Source organism: Pristiophorus japonicus, chromosome 18 (assembly GCF_044704955.1).
Source record: "Pristiophorus japonicus isolate sPriJap1 chromosome 18, sPriJap1.hap1, whole genome shotgun sequence".
Taxonomy (NCBI): Eukaryota; Metazoa; Chordata; class Chondrichthyes; family Pristiophoridae; genus Pristiophorus; species Pristiophorus japonicus.
This window is the reverse complement of record NC_091994.1, coordinates 29,629,491-29,653,954: the sequence shown is the minus strand read 5'-3', so window position 1 is coordinate 29,653,954 and position 24,464 is coordinate 29,629,491. Positions and strand designations below refer to the sequence as shown.

General features: G+C 39.4%; 1 protein-coding gene across 1 annotated transcript in view; it reads right to left on the bottom strand.

The window, feature by feature from the left end:
- LOC139229008 (mucin-3B-like) overlaps positions 1-24,464 on the bottom strand; it is a 102,660-nt gene that overhangs the window by 37,272 nt on the left and 40,924 nt on the right. The window contains exons 122-193 of the mRNA XM_070860672.1: positions 24,206-24,325; positions 23,820-23,999; positions 23,538-23,699; positions 23,277-23,453; positions 22,831-22,947; positions 22,445-22,624; positions 22,164-22,325; positions 21,912-22,079; positions 21,474-21,593; positions 21,088-21,267; positions 20,805-20,966; positions 20,544-20,720; positions 20,098-20,214; positions 19,712-19,891; positions 19,431-19,592; positions 19,179-19,346; positions 18,741-18,860; positions 18,355-18,534; positions 18,073-18,234; positions 17,812-17,988; positions 17,366-17,482; positions 16,980-17,159; positions 16,699-16,860; positions 16,447-16,614; positions 16,009-16,128; positions 15,623-15,802; positions 15,340-15,501; positions 15,079-15,255; positions 14,633-14,749; positions 14,247-14,426; positions 13,966-14,127; positions 13,714-13,881; positions 13,276-13,395; positions 12,890-13,069; positions 12,608-12,769; positions 12,347-12,523; positions 11,901-12,017; positions 11,515-11,694; positions 11,234-11,395; positions 10,982-11,149; positions 10,544-10,663; positions 10,158-10,337; positions 9,875-10,036; positions 9,614-9,790; positions 9,176-9,292; positions 8,790-8,969; positions 8,509-8,670; positions 8,257-8,424; positions 7,819-7,938; positions 7,433-7,612; positions 7,150-7,311; positions 6,889-7,065; positions 6,451-6,567; positions 6,065-6,244; positions 5,784-5,945; positions 5,532-5,699; positions 5,094-5,213; positions 4,708-4,887; positions 4,425-4,586; positions 4,164-4,340; positions 3,726-3,842; positions 3,340-3,519; positions 3,059-3,220; positions 2,807-2,974; positions 2,362-2,478; positions 1,976-2,155; positions 1,695-1,856; positions 1,443-1,610; positions 1,005-1,124; positions 619-798; positions 337-498; positions 76-252 (exon numbers count right to left, since the gene is read on the bottom strand). Coding sequence (XP_070716773.1) covers positions 76-252; positions 337-498; positions 619-798; positions 1,005-1,124; positions 1,443-1,610; positions 1,695-1,856; positions 1,976-2,155; positions 2,362-2,478; positions 2,807-2,974; positions 3,059-3,220; positions 3,340-3,519; positions 3,726-3,842; positions 4,164-4,340; positions 4,425-4,586; positions 4,708-4,887; positions 5,094-5,213; positions 5,532-5,699; positions 5,784-5,945; positions 6,065-6,244; positions 6,451-6,567; positions 6,889-7,065; positions 7,150-7,311; positions 7,433-7,612; positions 7,819-7,938; positions 8,257-8,424; positions 8,509-8,670; positions 8,790-8,969; positions 9,176-9,292; positions 9,614-9,790; positions 9,875-10,036; positions 10,158-10,337; positions 10,544-10,663; positions 10,982-11,149; positions 11,234-11,395; positions 11,515-11,694; positions 11,901-12,017; positions 12,347-12,523; positions 12,608-12,769; positions 12,890-13,069; positions 13,276-13,395; positions 13,714-13,881; positions 13,966-14,127; positions 14,247-14,426; positions 14,633-14,749; positions 15,079-15,255; positions 15,340-15,501; positions 15,623-15,802; positions 16,009-16,128; positions 16,447-16,614; positions 16,699-16,860; positions 16,980-17,159; positions 17,366-17,482; positions 17,812-17,988; positions 18,073-18,234; positions 18,355-18,534; positions 18,741-18,860; positions 19,179-19,346; positions 19,431-19,592; positions 19,712-19,891; positions 20,098-20,214; positions 20,544-20,720; positions 20,805-20,966; positions 21,088-21,267; positions 21,474-21,593; positions 21,912-22,079; positions 22,164-22,325; positions 22,445-22,624; positions 22,831-22,947; positions 23,277-23,453; positions 23,538-23,699; positions 23,820-23,999; positions 24,206-24,325 — 11,394 coding nt within the window. The remainder of the gene's footprint in view (positions 1-75; positions 253-336; positions 499-618; positions 799-1,004; positions 1,125-1,442; positions 1,611-1,694; positions 1,857-1,975; positions 2,156-2,361; positions 2,479-2,806; positions 2,975-3,058; positions 3,221-3,339; positions 3,520-3,725; positions 3,843-4,163; positions 4,341-4,424; positions 4,587-4,707; positions 4,888-5,093; positions 5,214-5,531; positions 5,700-5,783; positions 5,946-6,064; positions 6,245-6,450; positions 6,568-6,888; positions 7,066-7,149; positions 7,312-7,432; positions 7,613-7,818; positions 7,939-8,256; positions 8,425-8,508; positions 8,671-8,789; positions 8,970-9,175; positions 9,293-9,613; positions 9,791-9,874; positions 10,037-10,157; positions 10,338-10,543; positions 10,664-10,981; positions 11,150-11,233; positions 11,396-11,514; positions 11,695-11,900; positions 12,018-12,346; positions 12,524-12,607; positions 12,770-12,889; positions 13,070-13,275; positions 13,396-13,713; positions 13,882-13,965; positions 14,128-14,246; positions 14,427-14,632; positions 14,750-15,078; positions 15,256-15,339; positions 15,502-15,622; positions 15,803-16,008; positions 16,129-16,446; positions 16,615-16,698; positions 16,861-16,979; positions 17,160-17,365; positions 17,483-17,811; positions 17,989-18,072; positions 18,235-18,354; positions 18,535-18,740; positions 18,861-19,178; positions 19,347-19,430; positions 19,593-19,711; positions 19,892-20,097; positions 20,215-20,543; positions 20,721-20,804; positions 20,967-21,087; positions 21,268-21,473; positions 21,594-21,911; positions 22,080-22,163; positions 22,326-22,444; positions 22,625-22,830; positions 22,948-23,276; positions 23,454-23,537; positions 23,700-23,819; positions 24,000-24,205; positions 24,326-24,464) is intronic.

Genomic DNA, 24,464 nt, shown 5'->3' with positions numbered 1-24,464 from the left:
ATTTCTTAAATTCTTAATGAAAAAAACCTGACTTGTAAAGTTTCACAAAGTGTGGGGTCATAATTTCCATCGTACCTGTTTCGGTTGTAACAGGTGACACGAACGTGCTTGTCAGGGAATATGATTCAGATGGTGAAATTGGTGGTGTTGATATAGAATTTGTTGTGACTGCTGTACCAGAAGATGACAATGTTGATAGTGGAGATGATGGAGATGACTCAATAGCAGATGATCGCACTGTACTGGATCCACCTTCAGAAAGCAAAAAAATAAATCTTTTTCTGGCCGTGAATGTCATATTGTACACCATGTATTGCATCATTGACTTTGTCTTACTTGATTCAGTTGTGAATAATGTCCCAGTATTGCTTGTCAGTGGAAGTGATTGTGTTGTTGGGGAATTTGTTGTCTCTCTTGTACCAATGGATGACACTGATGAATGTGAAGTTGTTTCTGGAGATGATGTGAATGGAGTTGATGCTGATATACTTGTCGCACCTTTTGATAAAAGAGTAATATCATTCTTTGTGAACTTTACTTTTCCACTTTTCGAAATTTGTTAAAGCCTTGCATTGACAAATAGTGTTCGACAAAGTGCTGCAATGGTTTCCATCCTACCTGTTTCACTGGTAACTGATGTCAATGTCGTGCTTCGTGGTGAAGATGATTGTGTGGCTGAGCTTGGTCTTGTTGATATGGAATTTGTTGCCTGCACTGTACTGCCAGATGAAGGTGTTGACTGTGCAGATGTTATTACTGATGAACCAGGTTTAGTTGATGTGGCTGCAATGGATGCCCCTTTTGAAAGAACAAAGTCATTTAAGCACATGAATTCTGCAATCCATACTGTGCAAGGATGTAACAAATACAGTTTCTTGATTCAAGACACAGAATTTCAACATGCTCTCTTACATGAAACTCCACAATTTGAAACAAACAATAAATTAAAAGAGAGTACTGCAAACTGTTGTCCCACAAAATGTTGTACAATTGTTTTGTCTTACTTGTTTCCATTGTGGCTAATGTCGCAGTAGTGCTCACTGTGGAAGATGATTGAGTTGGTGATGAATTTACTGTCTCTTTTTTCAATGATAGCACTGTGGATGTTGACTGTGGAAAGGTTGCTGCAAATAAAAAAGAAGATGGTTAATGGAGCTCTCGTGGATTCCATTTTGGAAAGAACAGAATTCTACCCCTATGCAATATTCATAGGGCAGATTGTGTGATTTTGTGCTATCACTGAAAAAAGAGACTGTGGCCTAGATGTTCTGGATTACAGGACTTCAGCCCTCTCTGTGCCCTGCGCTTCCGTCAAGACGTCTAACTGCTTGGAGCATGGGATTGGGGAATGTTGCCTTCGAATCCAACATTTCACAAATTCTTAACTCAAAAACCTTACTTGTAAAGTTTCACAAAGTGCGGTGACATAAGTTCCATCGTACCTGTTTCAGTTGTAGCAAGTGACACTGTCGTGCTTGTCGGGGAAGATGATTCTGATGGTGAAATTGGTGGTGTTGGTATAGAATTTGTTGTGACTGCTGTACCAGAAGATGACAATGTTGACAGTAGAGATGACTCAAAGGCAGATGATCGCACTGTACTGGGTTCACCTTTAGAAAGCAAAAAAATGAATAATTTTTTTTGCCTGAATGTCATATTGGACATCATCTATTGCATCATTGACTTTGTCTTACTTGTTTCAGTTGTGAATAATGTCCCAGTACTTCTCGTCAGTTGAGTTGATTGTGTTGGTGGGGAATTTGTTGTCTCTCTTGTACCAATGGATGACACTGATGAATGTGGAGTTGTTTCAGGAGATGATGTGAATGGAGTTGATGCTGATATACTTGACGCACCTTGTGATAAAAGAGTATTATCAGTCTTTGTGAACTTTTCAATCCATTTGTCAGAAATTCTTAAAGTCTTGCAGTGACAAATAGTGTTCGACAAAGTGCTGCAGTGGTTTCCATCCTACCTGTTTCAGTGATAACTGATGTCAGTGTTGTACTTCCTGGTGAAGATGATTGTGTGGCTGAGCTTGGTCTTGTTGATATGGAATTTGTTGCCTGCACTGTAGTGGCAGATGAATGTTTTGCCTGTGCAGATGTTATTACTGATGACCCAGGTTTAGTTGAAGTGTCTGCAGTGGATGCACCTTTTCAAAGAACAGAATCATTTCAGCACATGAATTCTACAATCCATATTGTGCAAGGATGTAACAAATACAGGTTCTTTTTTCAAGACACAGAATTTCAACTTGCTCTCTTACATGAAACTCCACATCGTAAAACAAACAACGAATTAAAAGAGAGCACTGCAAATTGTTGTCCCACAAAGTATTGTATAATTGATTTGTCTTACTTGTTTCCATTGTGGATGATGTCACAGTAGTGCTCACTGAGGAAGATGATTGTGTTGGTGATGATTTTGCTGTCTCTGTTGTACTGAGCACTGTAGATGTTAACTGTGGAAAGGTTGCTGCAAATGAAAAGGAAGATGGTTAATTGAGCTTCCTTGATTCCATTTTGGAAAGAACAGAATTCTACCCCTTTGCAATCTTTATAGGGCAGATTGTACGATCCTGTGCTACCACTTGAAAATCAGTGCTTGAAGAGACCGTGACCTAGACCTTCAGGGTTACATGACTTCAGCCCACTCTGTGCCCAACGATTCCTTCAAGACGTCTAACTGCTTGGAGCATGGGATTGGGGAATGTTGCCTTCGAATCCAACATTTCACAAATTCTTAACTCAAAAACCTTACTTGTAAAGTTTCACAAAGTGCGGTGACATAAGTTCCATCGTACCTGTTTCAGTTGTAGCAAGTGACACTGTCGTGCTTGTCGGGGAAGATGATTCTGATGGTGAAATTGGTGGTGTTGGTATAGAATTTGTTGTGACTGCTGTACCAGAAGATGACAATGTTGACAGTAGAGATGACTCAAAGGCAGATGATCGCACTGTACTGGGTTCACCTTTAGAAAGCAAAAAAATGAATAATTTTTTTTGCCTGAATGTCATATTGGACATCATCTATTGCATCATTGACTTTGTCTTACTTGTTTCAGTTGTGAATAATGTCCCAGTACTTCTCGTCAGTTGAGTTGATTGTGTTGGTGGGGAATTTGTTGTCTCTCTTGTACCAATGGATGACACTGATGAATGTGGAGTTGTTTCAGGAGATGATGTGAATGGAGTTGATGCTGATATACTTGACGCACCTTGTGATAAAAGAGTATTATCAGTCTTTGTGAACTTTTCAATCCATTTGTCAGAAATTCTTAAAGTCTTGCAGTGACAAATAGTGTTCGACAAAGTGCTGCAGTGGTTTCCATCCTACCTGTTTCAGTGATAACTGATGTCAGTGTTGTACTTCCTGGTGAAGATGATTGTGTGGCTGAGCTTGGTCTTGTTGATATGGAATTTGTTGCCTGCACTGTAGTGGCAGATGAATGTTTTGCCTGTGCAGATGTTATTACTGATGACCCAGGTTTAGTTGAAGTGTCTGCAGTGGATGCACCTTTTCAAAGAACAGAATCATTTCAGCACATGAATTCTACAATCCATATTGTGCAAGGATGTAACAAATACAGGTTCTTTTTTCAAGACACAGAATTTCAACTTGCTCTCTTACATGAAACTCCACATCGTAAAACAAACAACGAATTAAAAGAGAGCACTGCAAATTGTTGTCCCACAAAGTATTGTATAATTGATTTGTCTTACTTGTTTCCATTGTGGATGATGTCACAGTAGTGCTCACTGAGGAAGATGATTGTGTTGGTGATGATTTTGCTGTCTCTGTTGTACTGAGCACTGTAGATGTTAACTGTGGAAAGGTTGCTGCAAATGAAAAGGAAGATGGTTAATTGAGCTTCCTTGATTCCATTTTGGAAAGAACAGAATTCTACCCCTTTGCAATCTTTATAGGGCAGATTGTACGATCCTGTGCTACCACTTGAAAATCAGTGCTTGAAGAGACCGTGACCTAGACCTTCAGGGTTACATGACTTCAGCCCACTCTGTGCCCAACGATTCCTTCAAGACGTCTAACTGCTTGGAGCATGGGATTGGGGAATTTTGCCTTCTAAACCAACATTTCACAATGAAAAAAACCTGACTTGTAAAGTTTCACAAAGTGTGGGGTCATAATTTCCATCGTACCTGTTTCGGTTGTAACAGGTGACACGAACGTGCTTGTCAGGGAATATGATTCAGATGGTGAAATTGGTGGTGTTGATATAGAATTTGTTGTGACTGCTGTACCAGAAGATGACAATGTTGATAGTGGAGATGATGGAGATGACTCAATAGCAGATGATCGCACTGTACTGGATCCACCTTCAGAAAGCAAAAAAATAAATCTTTTTCTGGCCGTGAATGTCATATTGTACACCATGTATTGCATCATTGACTTTGTCTTACTTGATTCAGTTGTGAATAATGTCCCAGTATTGCTTGTCAGTGGAAGTGATTGTGTTGTTGGGGAATTTGTTGTCTCTCTTGTACCAATGGATGACACTGATGAATGTGGAGTTGTTTCTGGAGATGATGTGAATGGAGTTGATGCTGATATACTTGTCGCACCTTTTGATAAAAAGAGTAATATCATTCTTTGTGAACTTTTCTTTTCCACTTTTCGAAATTTGTTAAAGCCTTGCATTGACAAATAGTGTTCGACAAAGTGCTGCAATGGTTTCCATCCTACCTGTTTCACTGGTAACTGATGTCAATGTCGTGCTTCGTGGTGAAGATGATTGTGTGGCTGAGCTTGGTCTTGTTGATATGGAATTTGTTGCCTGCACTGTACTGCCAGATGAAGGTGTTGACTGTGCAGATATTATTACTGATGAACCAGGTTTAGTTGATGTGGCTGCAATGGATGCCCCTTTTGAAAGAACAAAATCATTTAAGCACATGAATTCTGCAATCCATACTGTGCAAGGATGTAACAAATACAGTTTCTTGATTCAAGACACAGAATTTCAACATGCTCTCTTACATGAAACTCCACATTGTAAAACAAACAATAAATTAAAAGAGAGTACTGCAAACTGTTGTCCCACAAAATGTTGTACAATTGTTTTGTCTTACTTGTTTTTATTGTGGCTAATGTCGCAGTAGTGCTCACTGTGGAAGATGATTGAGTTGGTGATGAATTTACTGTCTCTTTTGTCAATGATAGCACTGTAGATGTTGACTGTGGAAAGGTTGCTGCAAATAAAAAAGAAGATGGTTAATGGAGCTCTCGTGGATTCCATTTTGGAAAGAACAGAATTCTACCCCTATGCAATATTCATAGGGCAGATTGTGTGATTTTGTGCTATCACTGAAAAAAGAGACTGTGGCCTAGATGTTCTGGATTACAGGACTTCAGCCCTCTCTGTGCCCTGCGCTTCCGTCAAGACGTCTAACTGCTTGGAGCATGGGATTGGGGAATGTTGCCTTCGAATCCAACATTTCACAAATTCTTAACTCAAAAACCTTACTTGTAAAGTTTCATAAAGTGCGGTGACATAAGTTCCATCGTACCTGTTTCAGTTGTAGCAAGTGACACTGTCGTGCTTGTCGGGGAAGATGATTCTGATGGTGAAATTGGTGGTGTTGGTATAGAATTTGTTGTGACTGCTGTACCAGAAGATGACAATGTTGACAGTAGAGATGACTCAAAGGCAGATGATCGCACTGTACTGGGTTCACCTTTAGAAAGCAAAAAAATGAATAATTTTTTTTGCCTGAATGTCATATTGTACATCATCTATTGCATCATTGACTTTGTCTTACTTGTTTCAGTTGTGAATAATGTCCCAGTACTTCTCGTCAGTTGAGTTGATTGTGTTGGTGGGGAATTTGTTGTCTCTCTTGTACCAATGGATGACACTGATGAATGTGGAGTTGTTTCAGGAGATGATGTGAATGGAGTTGATGCTGATATACTTGACGCACCTTGTGATAAAAGAGTATTATCAGTCTTTGTGAACTTTTCAATCCATTTGTCAGAAATTCTTAAAGTCTTGCAGTGACAAATAGTGTTCGACAAAGTGCTGCAGTGGTTTCCATCCTACCTGTTTCAGTGATAACTGATGTCAGTGTTGTACTTCCTGGTGAAGATGATTGTGTGGCTGAGCTTGGTCTTGTTGATATGGAATTTGTTGCCTGCACTGTAGTGGCAGATGAATGTTTTGCCTGTGCAGATGTTATTACTGATGACCCAGGTTTAGTTGAAGTGTCTGCAGTGGATGCACCTTTTCAAAGAACAGAATCATTTCAGCACATGAATTCTACAATCCATATTGTGCAAGGATGTAACAAATACAGGTTCTTTTTTCAAGACACAGAATTTCAACTTGCTCTCTTACATGAAACTCCACATCGTAAAACAAACAACGAATTAAAAGAGAGCACTGCAAATTGTTGTCCCACAAAGTATTGTATAATTGATTTGTCTTACTTGTTTCCATTGTGGATGATGTCACAGTAGTGCTCACTGAGGAAGATGATTGTGTTGGTGATGATTTTGCTGTCTCTGTTGTACTGAGCACTGTAGATGTTAACTGTGGAAAGGTTGCTGCAAATGAAAAGGAAGATGGTTAATTGAGCTTCCTTGATTCCATTTTGGAAAGAACAGAATTCTACCCCTTTGCAATCTTTATAGGGCAGATTGTACGATCCTGTGCTACCACTTGAAAATCAGTGCTTGAAGAGACCGTGACCTAGACCTTCAGGGTTACATGACTTCAGCCCACTCTGTGCCCAACGATTCCTTCAAGACGTCTAACTGCTTGGAGCATGGGATTGGGGAATTTTGCCTTCTAAACCAACATTTCACAATGAAAAAAACCTGACTTGTAAAGTTTCACAAAGTGTGGGGTCATAATTTCCATCGTACCTGTTTCGGTTGTAACAGGTGACACGAACGTGCTTGTCAGGGAATATGATTCAGATGGTGAAATTGGTGGTGTTGATATAGAATTTGTTGTGACTGCTGTACCAGAAGATGACAATGTTGATAGTGGAGATGATGGAGATGACTCAATAGCAGATGATCGCACTGTACTGGATCCACCTTCAGAAAGCAAAAAAATAAATCTTTTTCTGGCCGTGAATGTCATATTGTACACCATGTATTGCATCATTGACTTTGTCTTACTTGATTCAGTTGTGAATAATGTCCCAGTATTGCTTGTCAGTGGAAGTGATTGTGTTGTTGGGGAATTTGTTGTCTCTCTTGTACCAATGGATGACACTGATGAATGTGGAGTTGTTTCTGGAGATGATGTGAATGGAGTTGATGCTGATATACTTGTCGCACCTTTTGATAAAAAGAGTAATATCATTCTTTGTGAACTTTTCTTTTCCACTTTTCGAAATTTGTTAAAGCCTTGCATTGACAAATAGTGTTCGACAAAGTGCTGCAATGGTTTCCATCCTACCTGTTTCACTGGTAACTGATGTCAATGTCGTGCTTCGTGGTGAAGATGATTGTGTGGCTGAGCTTGGTCTTGTTGATATGGAATTTGTTGCCTGCACTGTACTGCCAGATGAAGGTGTTGACTGTGCAGATATTATTACTGATGAACCAGGTTTAGTTGATGTGGCTGCAATGGATGCCCCTTTTGAAAGAACAAAATCATTTAAGCACATGAATTCTGCAATCCATACTGTGCAAGGATGTAACAAATACAGTTTCTTGATTCAAGACACAGAATTTCAACATGCTCTCTTACATGAAACTCCACATTGTAAAACAAACAATAAATTAAAAGAGAGTACTGCAAACTGTTGTCCCACAAAATGTTGTACAATTGTTTTGTCTTACTTGTTTTTATTGTGGCTAATGTCGCAGTAGTGCTCACTGTGGAAGATGATTGAGTTGGTGATGAATTTACTGTCTCTTTTGTCAATGATAGCACTGTAGATGTTGACTGTGGAAAGGTTGCTGCAAATAAAAAAGAAGATGGTTAATGGAGCTCTCGTGGATTCCATTTTGGAAAGAACAGAATTCTACCCCTATGCAATATTCATAGGGCAGATTGTGTGATTTTGTGCTATCACTGAAAAAAGAGACTGTGGCCTAGATGTTCTGGATTACAGGACTTCAGCCCTCTCTGTGCCCTGCGCTTCCGTCAAGACGTCTAACTGCTTGGAGCATGGGATTGGGGAATGTTGCCTTCGAATCCAACATTTCACAAATTCTTAACTCAAAAACCTTACTTGTAAAGTTTCATAAAGTGCGGTGACATAAGTTCCATCGTACCTGTTTCAGTTGTAGCAAGTGACACTGTCGTGCTTGTCGGGGAAGATGATTCTGATGGTGAAATTGGTGGTGTTGGTATAGAATTTGTTGTGACTGCTGTACCAGAAGATGACAATGTTGACAGTAGAGATGACTCAAAGGCAGATGATCGCACTGTACTGGGTTCACCTTTAGAAAGCAAAAAAATGAATATTTTTTTTTGCCTGAATGTCATATTGTACATCATCTATTGCATCATTGACTTTGTCTTACTTGTTTCAGTTGTGAATAATGTCCCAGTACTTCTCGTCAGTTGAGTTGATTGTGTTGGTGGGGAATTTGTTGTCTCTCTTGTACCAATGGATGACACTGATGAATGTGGAGTTGTTTCAGGAGATGATGTGAATGGAGTTGATGCTGATATACTTGACGCACCTTGTGATAAAAGAGTATTATCAGTCTTTGTGAACTTTTCAATCCATTTGTCAGAAATTCTTAAAGTCTTGCAGTGACAAATAGTGTTCGACAAAGTGCTGCAGTGGTTTCCATCCTACCTGTTTCAGTGATAACTGATGTCAGTGTTGTACTTCCTGGTGAAGATGATTGTGTGGCTGAGCTTGGTCTTGTTGATATGGAATTTGTTGCCTGCACTGTAGTGGCAGATGAATGTTTTGCCTGTGCAGATGTTATTACTGATGACCCAGGTTTAGTTGAAGTGTCTGCAGTGGATGCACCTTTTCAAAGAACAGAATCATTTCAGCACATGAATTCTACAATCCATATTGTGCAAGGATGTAACAAATACAGGTTCTTGTTTCAAGACACAGAATTTCAACTTGCTCTCTTACATGAAACTCCACATCGTAAAACAAACAACGAATTAAAAGAGAGCACTGCAAATTGTTGTCCCACAAAGTATTGTATAATTGATTTGTCTTACTTGTTTCCATTGTGGATGATGTCACAGTAGTGCTCACTGAGGAAGATGATTGTGTTGGTGATGACTTTGCTGTCTCTGTTGTACTGAGCACTGTAGATGTTAACTGTGGAAAGGTTGCTGCAAATGAAAAGGAAGATGGTTAATTGAGCTTCCTTGATTCCATTTTGGAAAGAACAGAATTCTACCCCTTTGCAATCTTTATAGGGCAGATTGTATGATCCTGTGCTACCACTTGAAAATCAGTGCTTGAAGAGACCGTGACCTAGACCTTCAGGGTTACATGACTTCAGCCCACTCTGTGCCCAACGATTCCTTCAAGACGTCTAACTGCTTGGAGCATGGGATTGGGGAATTTTGCCTTCTAAACCAACATTTCACAATGAAAAAAACCTGACTTGTAAAGTTTCACAAAGTGTGGGGTCATAATTTCCATCGTACCTGTTTCGGTTGTAACAGGTGACACGAACGTGCTTGTCAGGGAATATGATTCAGATGGTGAAATTGGTGGTGTTGATATAGAATTTGTTGTGACTGCTGTACCAGAAGATGACAATGTTGATAGTGGAGATGATGGAGATGACTCAATAGCAGATGATCGCACTGTACTGGATCCACCTTCAGAAAGCAAAAAAATAAATCTTTTTCTGGCCGTGAATGTCATATTGTACACCATGTATTGCATCATTGACTTTGTCTTACTTGATTCAGTTGTGAATAATGTCCCAGTATTGCTTGTCAGTGGAAGTGATTGTGTTGTTGGGGAATTTGTTGTCTCTCTTGTACCAATGGATGACACTGATGAATGTGGAGTTGTTTCTGGAGATGATGTGAATGGAGTTGATGCTGATATACTTGTCGCACCTTTTGATAAAAAGAGTAATATCATTCTTTGTGAACTTTTCTTTTCCACTTTTCGAAATTTGTTAAAGCCTTGCATTGACAAATAGTGTTCGACAAAGTGCTGCAATGGTTTCCATCCTACCTGTTTCACTGGTAACTGATGTCAATGTCGTGCTTCGTGGTGAAGATGATTGTGTGGCTGAGCTTGGTCTTGTTGATATGGAATTTGTTGCCTGCACTGTACTGCCAGATGAAGGTGTTGACTGTGCAGATATTATTACTGATGAACCAGGTTTAGTTGATGTGGCTGCAATGGATGCCCCTTTTGAAAGAACAAAATCATTTAAGCACATGAATTCTGCAATCCATACTGTGCAAGGATGTAACAAATACAGTTTCTTGATTCAAGACACAGAATTTCAACATGCTCTCTTACATGAAACTCCACATTGTAAAACAAACAATAAATTAAAAGAGAGTACTGCAAACTGTTGTCCCACAAAATGTTGTACAATTGTTTTGTCTTACTTGTTTTTATTGTGGCTAATGTCGCAGTAGTGCTCACTGTGGAAGATGATTGAGTTGGTGATGAATTTACTGTCTCTTTTGTCAATGATAGCACTGTAGATGTTGACTGTGGAAAGGTTGCTGCAAATAAAAAAGAAGATGGTTAATGGAGCTCTCGTGGATTCCATTTTGGAAAGAACAGAATTCTACCCCTATGCAATATTCATAGGGCAGATTGTGTGATTTTGTGCTATCACTGAAAAAAGAGACTGTGGCCTAGATGTTCTGGATTACAGGACTTCAGCCCTCTCTGTGCCCTGCGCTTCCGTCAAGACGTCTAACTGCTTGGAGCATGGGATTGGGGAATGTTGCCTTCGAATCCAACATTTCACAAATTCTTAACTCAAAAACCTTACTTGTAAAGTTTCATAAAGTGCGGTGACATAAGTTCCATCGTACCTGTTTCAGTTGTAGCAAGTGACACTGTCGTGCTTGTCGGGGAAGATGATTCTGATGGTGAAATTGGTGGTGTTGGTATAGAATTTGTTGTGACTGCTGTACCAGAAGATGACAATGTTGACAGTAGAGATGACTCAAAGGCAGATGATCGCACTGTACTGGGTTCACCTTTAGAAAGCAAAAAAATGAATAATTTTTTTTGCCTGAATGTCATATTGTACATCATCTATTGCATCATTGACTTTGTCTTACTTGTTTCAGTTGTGAATAATGTCCCAGTACTTCTCGTCAGTTGAGTTGATTGTGTTGGTGGGGAATTTGTTGTCTCTCTTGTACCAATGGATGACACTGATGAATGTGGAGTTGTTTCAGGAGATGATGTGAATGGAGTTGATGCTGATATACTTGACGCACCTTGTGATAAAAGAGTATTATCAGTCTTTGTGAACTTTTCAATCCATTTGTCAGAAATTCTTAAAGTCTTGCAGTGACAAATAGTGTTCGACAAAGTGCTGCAGTGGTTTCCATCCTACCTGTTTCAGTGATAACTGATGTCAGTGTTGTACTTCCTGGTGAAGATGATTGTGTGGCTGAGCTTGGTCTTGTTGATATGGAATTTGTTGCCTGCACTGTAGTGGCAGATGAATGTTTTGCCTGTGCAGATGTTATTACTGATGACCCAGGTTTAGTTGAAGTGTCTGCAGTGGATGCACCTTTTCAAAGAACAGAATCATTTCAGCACATGAATTCTACAATCCATATTGTGCAAGGATGTAACAAATACAGGTTCTTGTTTCAAGACACAGAATTTCAACTTGCTCTCTTACATGAAACTCCACATCGTAAAACAAAAAACGAATTAAAAGAGAGCACTGCAAATTGTTGTCCCACAAAGTATTGTATAATTGATTTGTCTTACTTGTTTCCATTGTGGATGATGTCACAGTAGTGCTCACTGAGGAAGATGATTGTGTTGGTGATGACTTTGCTGTCTCTGTTGTACTGAGCACTGTAGATGTTAACTGTGGAAAGGTTGCTGCAAATGAAAAGGAAGATGGTTAATTGAGCTTCCTTGATTCCATTTTGGAAAGAACAGAATTCTACCCCTTTGCAATCTTTATAGGGCAGATTGTATGATCCTGTGCTACCACTTGAAAATCAGTGCTTGAAGAGACCGTGACCTAGACCTTCAGGGTTACATGACTTCAGCCCACTCTGTGCCCAACGATTCCTTCAAGACGTCTAACGGCTTGGAGCATGGGATTGGGGAATTTTGCCTTCTAAACCAACATTTCACAAATTTTTAATGAAAAAAACCTGACTTGTAAAGTTTCACAAAGTGTGGGGTCATAATTTCCATCGTACCTGTTTCGGTTGTAACAGGTGACACGAACGTGCTTGTCAGGGAATATGATTCAGATGGTGAAATTGGTGGTGTTGATATAGAATTTGTTGTGACTGCTGTACCAGAAGATGACAATGTTGATAGTGGAGATGATGGAGATGACTCAATAGCAGATGATCGCACTGTACTGGATCCACCTTCAGAAAGCAAAAAAATAAATCTTTTTCTGGCCGTGAATGTCATATTGTACACCATGTATTGCATCATTGACTTTGTCTTACTTGATTCAGTTGTGAATAATGTCCCAGTATTGCTTGTCAGTGGAAGTGATTGTGTTGTTGGGGAATTTGTTGTCTCTCTTGTACCAATGGATGACACTGATGAATGTGGAGTTGTTTCTGGAGATGATGTGAATGGAGTTGATGCTGATATACTTGTCGCACCTTTTGATAAAAGAGTAATATCATTCTTTGTGAACTTTACTTTTCCACTTTTCGAAATTTGTTAAAGCCTTGCATTGACAAATAGTGTTCGACAAAGTGCTGCAATGGTTTCCATCCTACCTGTTTCACTGGTAACTGATGTCAATGTCGTGCTTCGTGGTGAAGATGATTGTGTGGCTGAGCTTGGTCTTGTTGATATGGAATTTGTTGCCTGCACTGTACTGCCAGATGAAGGTGTTGACTGTGCAGATGTTATTACTGATGAACCAGGTTTAGTTGATGTGGCTGCAATGGATGCCCCTTTTGAAAGAACAAAATCATTTAAGCACATGAATTCTGCAATCCATACTGTGCAAGGATGTAACAAATACAGTTTCTTGATTCAAGACACAGAATTTCAACATGCTCTCTTACATGAAACTCCACATTGTAAAACAAACAATAAATTAAAAGAGAGTACTGCAAACTGTTGTCCCACAAAATGTTGTACAATTGTTTTGTCTTACTTGTTTCCATTGTGGCTAATGTCGCAGTAGTGCTCACTGTGGAAGATGATTGAGTTGGTGATGAATTTACTGTCTCTTTTTTCAATGATAGCACTGTAGATGTTGACTGTGGAAAGGTTGCTGCAAATAAAAAAGAAGATGGTTAATGGAGCTCTCGTGGATTCCATTTTGGAAAGAACAGAATTCTACCCCTATGCAATATTCATAGGGCAGATTGTGTGATTTTGTGCTATCACTGAAAAAAGAGACTGTGGCCTAGATGTTCTGGATTACAGGACTTCAGCCCTCTCTGTGCCCTGCGCTTCCGTCAAGACGTCTAACTGCTTGGAGCATGGGATTGGGGAATGTTGCCTTCGAATCCAACATTTCACAAATTCTTAACTCAAAAACCTTACTTGTAAAGTTTCATAAAGTGCGGTGACATAAGTTCCATCGTACCTGTTTCAGTTGTAGCAAGTGACACTGTCGTGCTTGTCGGGGAAGATGATTCTGATGGTGAAATTGGTGGTGTTGGTATAGAATTTGTTGTGACTGCTGTACTAGAAGATGACAATGTTGACAGTAGAGATGACTCAAAGGCAGATGATCGCACTGTACTGGGTTCACCTTTAGAAAGCAAAAAAATGAATAATTTTTTTTGCCTGAATGTCATATTGTACATCATCTATTGCATCATTGACTTTGTCTTACTTGTTTCAGTTGTGAATAATGTCCCAGTACTTCTCGTCAGTTGAGTTGATTGTGTTGGTGGGGAATTTGTTGTCTCTCTTGTACCAATGGATGACACTGATGAATGTGGAGTTGTTTCAGGAGATGATGTGAATGGAGTTGATGCTGATATACTTGACGCACCTTGTGATAAAAGAGTATTATCAGTCTTTGTGAACTTTTCAATCCATTTGTCAGAAATTCTTAAAGTCTTGCAGTGACAAATAGTGTTCGACAAAGTGCTGCAGTGGTTTCCATCCTACCTGTTTCAGTGATAACTGATGTCAGTGTTGTACTTCCTGGTGAAGATGATTGTGTGGCTGAGCTTGGTCTTGTTGATATGGAATTTGTTGCCTGCACTGTAGTGGCAGATGAATGTTTTGCCTGTGCAGATGTTATTACTGATGACCCAGGTTTAGTTGAAGTGTCTGCAGTGGATGCACCTTTTCAAAGAACAGAATCATTTCAGCACATGAATTCTACAATCCATATTGTGCAAGGATGTAACAAATACAGGTTCTTTTTTCAAGACACAGAATTTCAACTTGCTCTCTTACATGAAACTCCACATCGTAAAACAAACAACGAATTAAAAGAGAGCACTGCAAATTGTTGTCCCACAAAGTATTGTATAATTGATTTGTCTTACTTGTTTCCATTGTGGATGATGTCACAGTAGTGCTCACTAAGGAAGATGATTGTGTTGGTGATGATTTTGCTGTCTCTGTTGTACTGAGCACTGTAGATGTTAACTGTGGAAAGGTTGCTGCAAATGAAAAGGTAGATGGTTAATTGAGCTTCCTTGATTCCATTTTGGAAAGAACAGAATTCTACCCCTTTGCAATCTTTATAGGGCAGATTGTACGATCCTGTGCTACCACTTGAAAATCAGTGCTTGAAGAGACCGTGACCTAGACCTTCAGGGTTACATGACTTCAGCCCACTCTGTGCCCAACGATTCCTTCAAGACGTCTAACTGCTTGGAGCATGGGATTGGGGAATTTTGCCTTCTAAACCAACATTTCACAAATTCTTAATGAAAAAAACCTGACTTGTAAAGTTTCACAAAGTGTGGGGTCATAATTTCCATCGTACCTGTTTCGGTTGTAACAGGTGACACGAACGTGCTTGTCAGGGAATATGATTCAGATGGTGAAATTGGTGGTGTTGATATAGAATTTGTTGTGACTGCTGTACCAGAAGATGACAATGTTGATAGTGGAGATGATGGAGATGACTCAATAGCAGATGATCGCACTGTACTGGATCCACCTTCAGAAAGCAAAAAAATAAATCTTTTTCTGGCCGTGAATGTCATATTGTACACCATGTATTGCATCATTGACTTTGTCTTACTTGATTCAGTTGTGAATAATGTCCCAGTATTGCTTGTCAGTGGAAGTGATTGTGTTGTTGGGGAATTTGTTGTCTCTCTTGTACCAATGGATGACACTGATGAATGTGGAGTTGTTTCTGGAGATGATGTGAATGGAGTTGATGCTGATATACTTGTCGCACCTTTTGATAAAAAGAGTAATATCATTCTTTGTGAACTTTACTTTTCCACTTTTCGAAATTTGTTAAAGCCTTGCATTGACAAATAGTGTTCGACAAAATGCTGCAATGGTTTCCATCCTACCTGTATCACTGGTAACTGATGTCAATGTCGTGCTTCGTGGTGAAGATGATTGTGTGGCTGAGCTTGGTCTTGTTGATATGGAATTTGTTGCCTGCACTGTACTGCCAGATGAAGGTGTTGACTGTGCAGATATTATTACTGATGAACCAGGTTTAGTTGATGTGGCTGCAATGGATGCCCCTTTTGAAAGAACAAAATCATTTAAGCACATGAATTCTGCAATCCATACTGTGCAAGGATGTAACAAATACAGTTTCTTGATTCAAGACACAGAATTTCAACATGCTCTCTTACATGAAACTCCACATTGTAAAACAAACAATAAATTAAAAGAGAGTACTGCAAACTGTTGTCCCACAAAATGTTGTACAATTGTTTTGTCTTACTTGTTTTCATTGTGGCTAATGTCGCAGTAGTGCTCACTGTGGAAGATGATTGAGTTGGTGATGAATTTACTGTCTCTTTTTTCAATGATAGCACTGTAGATGTTGACTGTGGAAAGGTTGCTGCAAATAAAAAAGAAGATGGTTAATGGAGCTCTCGTGGATTCCATTTTGGAAAGAACAGAATTCTACCCCTATGCAATATTCATAGGGCAGATTGTGTGATTTTGTGCTATCACTGAAAAAAGAGACTGTGGCCTAGATGTTCTGGATTACAGGACTTCAGCCCTCTCTGTGCCCTGCGCTTCCGTCAAGACGTCTAACTGCTTGGAGCATGGGATTGGGGAATGTTGCCTTCGAATCCAACATTTCACAAATTCTTAACTCAAAAACCTTACTTGTAAAGTTTCACAAAGTGCGGTGACATAAGTTCCATCGTACCTGTTTCAGTTGTAGCAAGTGACACTGTCGTGCTTGTTGGGGAAGATGATTCTGATGGTGAAATTGGTGGTGTTGGTATAGAATTTGTTGTGACTGCTGTACCAGAAGATGACAATGTTGACAGTAGAGATGACTCAAAGGCAGATGATCGCACTGTACTGGGTTCACCTTTAGAAAGCAAAAAAATGAATAATTTTTTTTGCCTGAATGTCATATTGGACATCATCTATTGCATCATTGACTTTGTCTTACTTGTTTCAGTTGTGAATAATGTCCCAGTACTTCTCGTCAGTTGAGTTGATTGTGTTGGTGGGGAATTTGTTGTCTCTCTTGTACCAATGGATGACACTGATGAATGTGGAGTTGTTTCAGGAGATGATGTGAATGGAGTTGATGCTGATATACTTGACGCACCTTGTGATAAAAGAGTATTATCAGTCTTTGTGAACTTTTCAATCCATTTGTCAGAAATTCTTAAAGTCTTGCAGTGACAAATAGTGTTCGACAAAGTGCTGCAGTGGTTTCCATCCTACCTGTTTCAGTGATAACTGATGTCAGTGTTGTACTTCCTGGTGAAGATGATTGTGTGGCTGAGCTTGGTCTTGTTGATATGGAATTTGTTGCCTGCACTGTAGTGGCAGATGAATGTTTTGCCTGTGCAGATGTTATTACTGATGACCCAGGTTTAGTTGAAGTGTCTGCAGTGGATGCACCTTTTCAAAGAACAGAATCATTTCAGCACATGAATTCTACAATCCATATTGTGCAAGGATGTAACAAATACAGGTTCTTTTTTCAAGACACAGAATTTCAACTTGCTCTCTTACATGAAACTCCACATCGTAAAACAAACAACGAATTAAAAGAGAGCACTGCAAATTGTTGTCCCACAAAGTATTGTATAATTGATTTGTCTTACTTGTTTCCATTGTGGATGATGTCACAGCAGTGCTCACTAAGGAAGATGATTGTGTTGGTGATGATTTTGCTGTCTCTGTTGTACTGAGCACTGTAGATGTTAACTGTGGAAAGGTTGCTGCAAATGAAAAGGTAGATGGTTAATTGAGCTTCCTTGATTCCATTTTGGAAAGAACAGAATTCTACCCCTTTGCAATCTTTATAGGGCAGATTGTATGATCCTGTGCTACCACTTGAAAATCAGTGCTTGAAGAGACCGTGACCTAGACCTTCAGGGTTACATGACTTCAGCCCACTCTGTGCCCAACGATTCCTTCAAGACGTCTAACTGCTTGGAGCATGGGATTGGGGAATTTTGCCTTCTAAACCAACATTTCACAAATTCTTAATGAAAAAAACCTTACTTGTAAAGTTTCACAAAGTGTGGGGTCATAATTTCCATCGTACCTGTTTCGGTTGTAACAGGTGACACGAACGTGCTTGTCAGGGAATATGATTCAGATGGTGAAATTGGTGGTGTTGATATAGAATTTGTTGTGACTGCTGTACCAGAAGATGACAATGTTGATAGTGGAGATGATGGAGATGACTCAATAGCAGATGATCGCACTGTACTGGATCCACCTTCAGAAAGCAAAAAAATAAATCTTTTTCTGGCCGTGAATGTCATATTGTACACCATGTATTGCATCATTGACTTTGTCTTACTTGATTCAGTTGTGAATAATGTCCCAGTATTGCTTGTCAGTGGAAGTGATTGTGTTGTTGGGGAATTTGTTGTCTCTCTTGTACCAATGGATGACACTGATGAATGTGGAGTTGTTTCTGGAGATGATGTGAATGGAGTTGATGCTGATATACTTGTCGCACCTTTTGATAAAAGAGTAATATCATTCTTTGTGAACTTTACTTTTCCACTTTTCGAAATTTGTTAAAGCCTTGCATTGACAAATAGTGTTCGACAAAGTGCTGCAATGGTTTCCATCCTACCTGTTTCACTGGTAACTGATGTCAATGTCGTGCTTCGTGGTGAAGATGATTGTGTGGCTGAGCTTGGTCTTGTTGATATGAAATTTGTTGCCTGCACTGTACTGCCAGATGAAGGTGTTGACTGTGCAGATGTTATTACTGATGAACCAGGTTTAGTTGATGTGGCTGCAATGGATGCCCCTTTTGAAAGAACAAAATTATTTAAGCACATGAATTCTGCAATCCATACTGTGCAAGGATGTAACAAATACAGTTTCTTGATTCAAGACACAGAATTTCAACATGCTCTCTTACATGAAACTCCACATTGTAAAACAAACAATAAATTAAAAGAGAGTACTGCAAACTGTTGTCCCACAAAATGTTGTACAATTGTTTTGTCTTACTTGTTTCCATTGTGGCTAATGTCGCAGTAGTGCTCACTGTGGAAGATGATTGAGTTGGTGATGAATTTACTGTCTCTTTTTTCAATGATAGCACTGTAGATGTTGACTGTGGAAAGGTTGCTGCAAATAAAAAAGAAGATGGTTAATGGAGCTCTCGTGGATTCCATTTTGGAAAGAACAGAATTCTACCCCTATGCAATATTCATAGGGCAGATTGTGTGATTTTGTGCTATCACTGAAAAAAGAGACTGTGGCCTAGATGTTCTGGATTACAGGACTTCAGCCCTCTCTGTGCCCTGCGCTTCCGTCAAGACGTCTAACTGCTTGGAGCATGGGATTGGGGAATGTTGCCTTCGAATCCAACATTTCACAAATTCTTAACTCAAAAACCTTACTTGTAAAGTTTCATAAAGTGCGGTGACATAAGTTCCATCGTACCTGTTTCAGTTGTAGCAAGTGACACTGTCGTGCTTGTCGGGGAAGATGATTCTGATGGTGAAATTGGTGGTGTTGGTATAGAATTTGTTGTGACTGCTGTACCAGAAGATGACAATGTTGACAGTAGAGATGACTCAAAGGCAGATGATCGCACTGTACTGGGTTCACCTTTAGAAAGCAAAAAAATGAATAATTTTTTTTGCCTGAATGTCATATTGTACATCATCTATTGCATCATTGACTTTGTCTTACTTGTTTCAGTTGTGAATAATGTCCCAGTACTTCTCGTCAGTTGAGTTGATTGTGTTGGTGGGAAATTTGTTGTCTCTCTTGTACCAATGGATGACACTGATGAATGTGGAGTTGTTTCAGGAGATGATGTGAATGGAGTTGATGCTGATATACTTGACGCACCTTGTGATAAAAGAGTATTATCAGTCTTTGTGAACTTTTCAATCCATTTGTCAGAAATTCTTAAAGTCTTGCAGTGACAAATAGTGTTCGACAAAGTGCTGCAGTGGTTTCCATCCTACCTGTTTCAGTGATAACTGATGTCAGTGTTGTACTTCCTGGTGAAGATGATTGTGTGGCTGAGCTTGGTCTTGTTGATATGGAATTTGTTGCCTGCACTGTAGTGGCAGATGAATGTTTTGCCTGTGCAGATGTTATTACTGATGACCCAGGTTTAGTTGAAGTGTCTGCAGTGGATGCACCTTTTCAAAGAACAGAATCATTTCAGCACATGAATTCTACAATCCATATTGTGCAAGGATGTAACAAATACAGGTTCTTTTTTCAAGACACAGAATTTCAACTTGCTCTCTTACATGAAACTCCACATCGTAAAACAAACAACGAATTAAAAGAGAGCACTGCAAATTGTTGTCCCACAAAGTATTGTATAATTGATTTGTCTTACTTGTTTCCATTGTGGATGATGTCACAGTAGTGCTCACTGAGGAAGATGATTGTGTTGGTGATGATTTTGCTGTCTCTGTTGTACTGAGCACTGTAGATGTTAACTGTGGAAAGGTTGCTGCAAATGAAAAGGAAGATGGTTAATTGAGCTTCCTTGATTCCATTTTGGAAAGAACAGAATTCTACCCCTTTGCAATCTTTATAGGGCAGATTGTACGATCCTGTGCTACCACTTGAAAATCAGTGCTTGAAGAGACCGTGACCTAGACCTTCAGGGTTACATGACTTCAGCCCACTCTGTGCCCAACGATTCCTTCAAGACGTCTAACTGCTTGGAGCATGGGATTGGGGAATTTTGCCTTCTAAACCAACATTTCACAAATTCTTAATGAAAAAAACCTGACTTGTAAAGTTTCACAAAGTGTGGGGTCATAATTTCCATCGTACCTGTTTCGGTTGTAACAGGTGACACGAACGTGCTTGTCAGGGAATATGATTCAGATGGTGAAATTGGTGGTGTTGATATAGAATTTGTTGTGACTGCTGTACCAGAAGATGACAATGTTGATAGTGGAGATGATGGAGATGACTCAATAGCAGATGATCGCACTGTACTGGATCCACCTTCAGAAAGCAAAAAAATAAATCTTTTTCTGGCCGTGAATGTCATATTGTACACCATGTATTGCATCATTGACTTTGTCTTACTTGATTCAGTTGTGAATAATGTCCCAGTATTGCTTGTCAGTGGAAGTGATTGTGTTGTTGGGGAATTTGTTGTCTCTCTTGTACCAATGGATGACACTGATGAATGTGGAGTTGTTTCTGGAGATGATGTGAATGGAGTTGATGCTGATATACTTGTCGCACCTTTTGATAAAAAGAGTAATATCATTCTTTGTGAACTTTTCTTTTCCACTTTTCGAAATTTGTTAAAGCCTTGCATTGACAAATAGTGTTCGACAAAGTGCTGCAATGGTTTCCATCCTACCTGTATCACTGGTAACTGATGTCAATGTCGTGCTTCGTGGTGAAGATGATTGTGTGGCTGAGCTTGGTCTTGTTGATATGGAATTTGTTGCCTGCACTGTACTGCCAGATGAAGGTGTTGACTGTGCAGATGTTATTACTGATGAACCAGGTTTAGTTGATGTGGCTGCAATGGATGCCCCTTTTGAAAGAACAAAATCATTTAAGCACATGAATTCTGCAATCCATACTGTGCAAGGATGTAACAAATACAGTTTCTTGATTCAAGACACAGAATTTCAACATGCTCTCTTACATGAAACTCCACATTGTAAAACAAACAATAAATTAAAAGAGAGTACTGCAAACTGTTGTCCCACAAAATGTTGTACAATTGTTTTGTCTTACTTGTTTCCATTGTGGCTAATGTCGCAGTAGTGCTCACTGTGGAAGATGATTGAGTTGGTGATGAATTTACTGTCTCTTTTTTCAATGATAGCACTGTAGATGTTGACTGTGGAAAGGTTGCTGCAAATAAAAAAGAAGATGGTTAATGGAGCTCTCGTGGATTCCATTTTGGAAAGAACAGAATTCTACCCCTATGCAATATTCATAGGGCAGATTGTGTGATTTTGTGCTATCACTGAAAAAAGAGACTGTGGCCTAGATGTTCTGGATTACAGGACTTCAGCCCTCTCTGTGCCCTGCGCTTCCGTCAAGACGTCTAACTGCTTGGAGCATGGGATTGGGGAATGTTGCCTTCGAATCCAACATTTCACAAATTCTTAACTCAAAAACCTTACTTGTAAAGTTTCACAAAGTGCGGTGACATAAGTTCCATCGTACCTGTTTCAGTTGTAGCAAGTGACACTGTCGTGCTTGTCGGGGAAGATGATTTTGATGGTGAAATTGGTGGTGTTGGTATAGAATTTGTTGTGACTGCTGTACCAGAAGATGACAATGTTGACAGTAGAGATGACTCAAAGGCAGATGATCGCACTGTACTGGGTTCACCTTTAGAAAGCAAAAAAATGAATAATTTTTTTTGCCTGAATGTCATATTGGACATCATCTATTGCATCATTGACTTTGTCTTACTTGTTTCAGTTGTGAATAATGTCCCAGTACTTCTCGTCAGTTGAGTTGATTGTGTTGGTGGGAAATTTGTTGTCTCTCTTGTACCAATGGATGACACTGATGAATGTGGAGTTGTTTCAGGAGATGATGTGAATGGAGTTGATGCTGATATACTTGACGCACCTTGTGATAAAAGAGTATTATCAGTCTTTGTGAACTTTTCAATCCATTTGTCAGAAATTCTTAAAGTCTTGCAGTGACAAATAGTGTTCGACAAAGTGCTGCAGTGGTTTCCATCCTACCTGTTTCAGTGATAACTGATGTCAGTGTTGTACTTCCTGGTGAAGATGATTGTGTGGCTGAGCTTGGTCTTGTTGATATGGAATTTGTTGCCTGCACTGTAGTGGCAGATGAATGTTTTGCCTGTGCAGATGTTATTACTGATGACCCAGGTTTAGTTGAAGTGTCTGCAGTGGATGCACCTTTTCAAAGAACAGAATCATTTCAGCACATGAATTCTACAATCCATATTGTGCAAGGATGTAACAAATACAGGTTCTTGTTTCAAGACACAGAATTTCAACTTGCTCTCTTACATGAAACTCCACATCGTAAAACAAACAACGAATTAAAAGAGAGCACTGCAAATTGTTGTCCCACAAAGTATTGTATAATTGATTTGTCTTACTTGTTTCCATTGTGGATGATGTCACAGTAGTGCTCACTGAGGAAGATGATTGTGTTGGTGATGATTTTGCTGTCTCTGTTGTACTGAGCACTGTAGATGTTAACTGTGGAAAGGTTGCTGCAAATGAAAAGGTAGATGGTTAATTGAGCTTCCTTGATTCCATTTTGGAAAGAACAGAATTCTACCCCTTTGCAATCTTTATAGGGCAGATTGTATGATCCTGTGCTACCACTTGAAAATCAGTGCTTGAAGAGACCGTGACCTAGACCTTCAGGGTTACATGACTTCAGCCCACTCTGTGCCCAACGATTCCTTCAAGACGTCTAACTGCTTGGAGCATGGGATTGGGGAATTTTGCCTTCTAAACCAACATTTCACAAATTCTTAATGAAAAAAACCTGACTTGTAAAGTTTCACAAAGTGTGGGGTCATAATTTCCATCGTACCTGTTTCGGTTGTAACAGGTGACACGAACGTGCTTGTCAGGGAATATGATTCAGATGGTGAAATTGGTGGTGTTGATATAGAATTTGTTGTGACTGCTGTACCAGAAGATGACAATGTTGATAGTGGAGATGATGGAGATGACTCAATAGCAGATGATCGCACTGTACTGGATCCACCTTCAGAAAGCAAAAAAATAAATCCTTTTCTGGCCGTGAATGTCATATTGTACACCATGTATTGCATCATTGACTTTGTCTTACTTGATTCAGTTGTGAATAATGTCCCAGTATTGCTTGTCAGTGGAAGTGATTGTGTTGTTGGGGAATTTGTTGTCTCTCTTGTACCAATGGATGACACTGATGAATGTGGAGTTGTTTCTGGAGATGATGTGAATGGAGTTGATGCTGATATACTTGTCGCACCTTTTGATAAAAGAGTAATATCATTCTTTGTGAACTTTACTTTTCCACTTTTCGAAATTTGTTAAAGCCTTGCATTGACAAGTAGTGTTCGACAAAGTGCTGCAATGGTTTCCATCCTACCTGTTTCACTGGTAACTGATGTCAATGTCGTGCTTCGTGGTGAAGATGATTGTGTGGCTGAGCTTGGTCTTGTTGATATGGAATTTGTTGCCTGCACTGTACTGCCAGATGAAGGTGTTGACTGTGCAGATGTTATTGCTGATGAACCAGGTTTAGTTGATGTGGCTGCAATGGATGCCCCTTTTGAAAGAACAAAATCATTTAAGCACATGAATTCTGCAATCCATACTGTGCAAGGATGTAACAAATACAGTTTCTTGATTCAAGACACAGAATTTCAACATGCTCTCTTACATGAAACTCCACATTGTAAAACAAACAATAAATTAAAAGAGAGTACTGCAAACTGTTGTCCCACAAAATGTTGTACAATTGTTTTGTCTTACTTGTTTCCATTGTGGCTAATGTCGCAGTAGTGCTCACTGTGGAAGATGATTGAGTTGGTGATGAATTTACTGTCTCTTTTTTCAATGATAGCACTGTAGATGTTGACTGTGGAAAGGTTGCTGCAAATAAAAAAGAAGATGGTTAATGGAGCTCTCGTGGATTCCATTTTGGAAAGAACAGAATTCTACCCCTATGCAATATTCATAGGGCAGATTGTGTGATTTTGTGCTATCACTGAAAAAAGAGACTGTGGCCTAG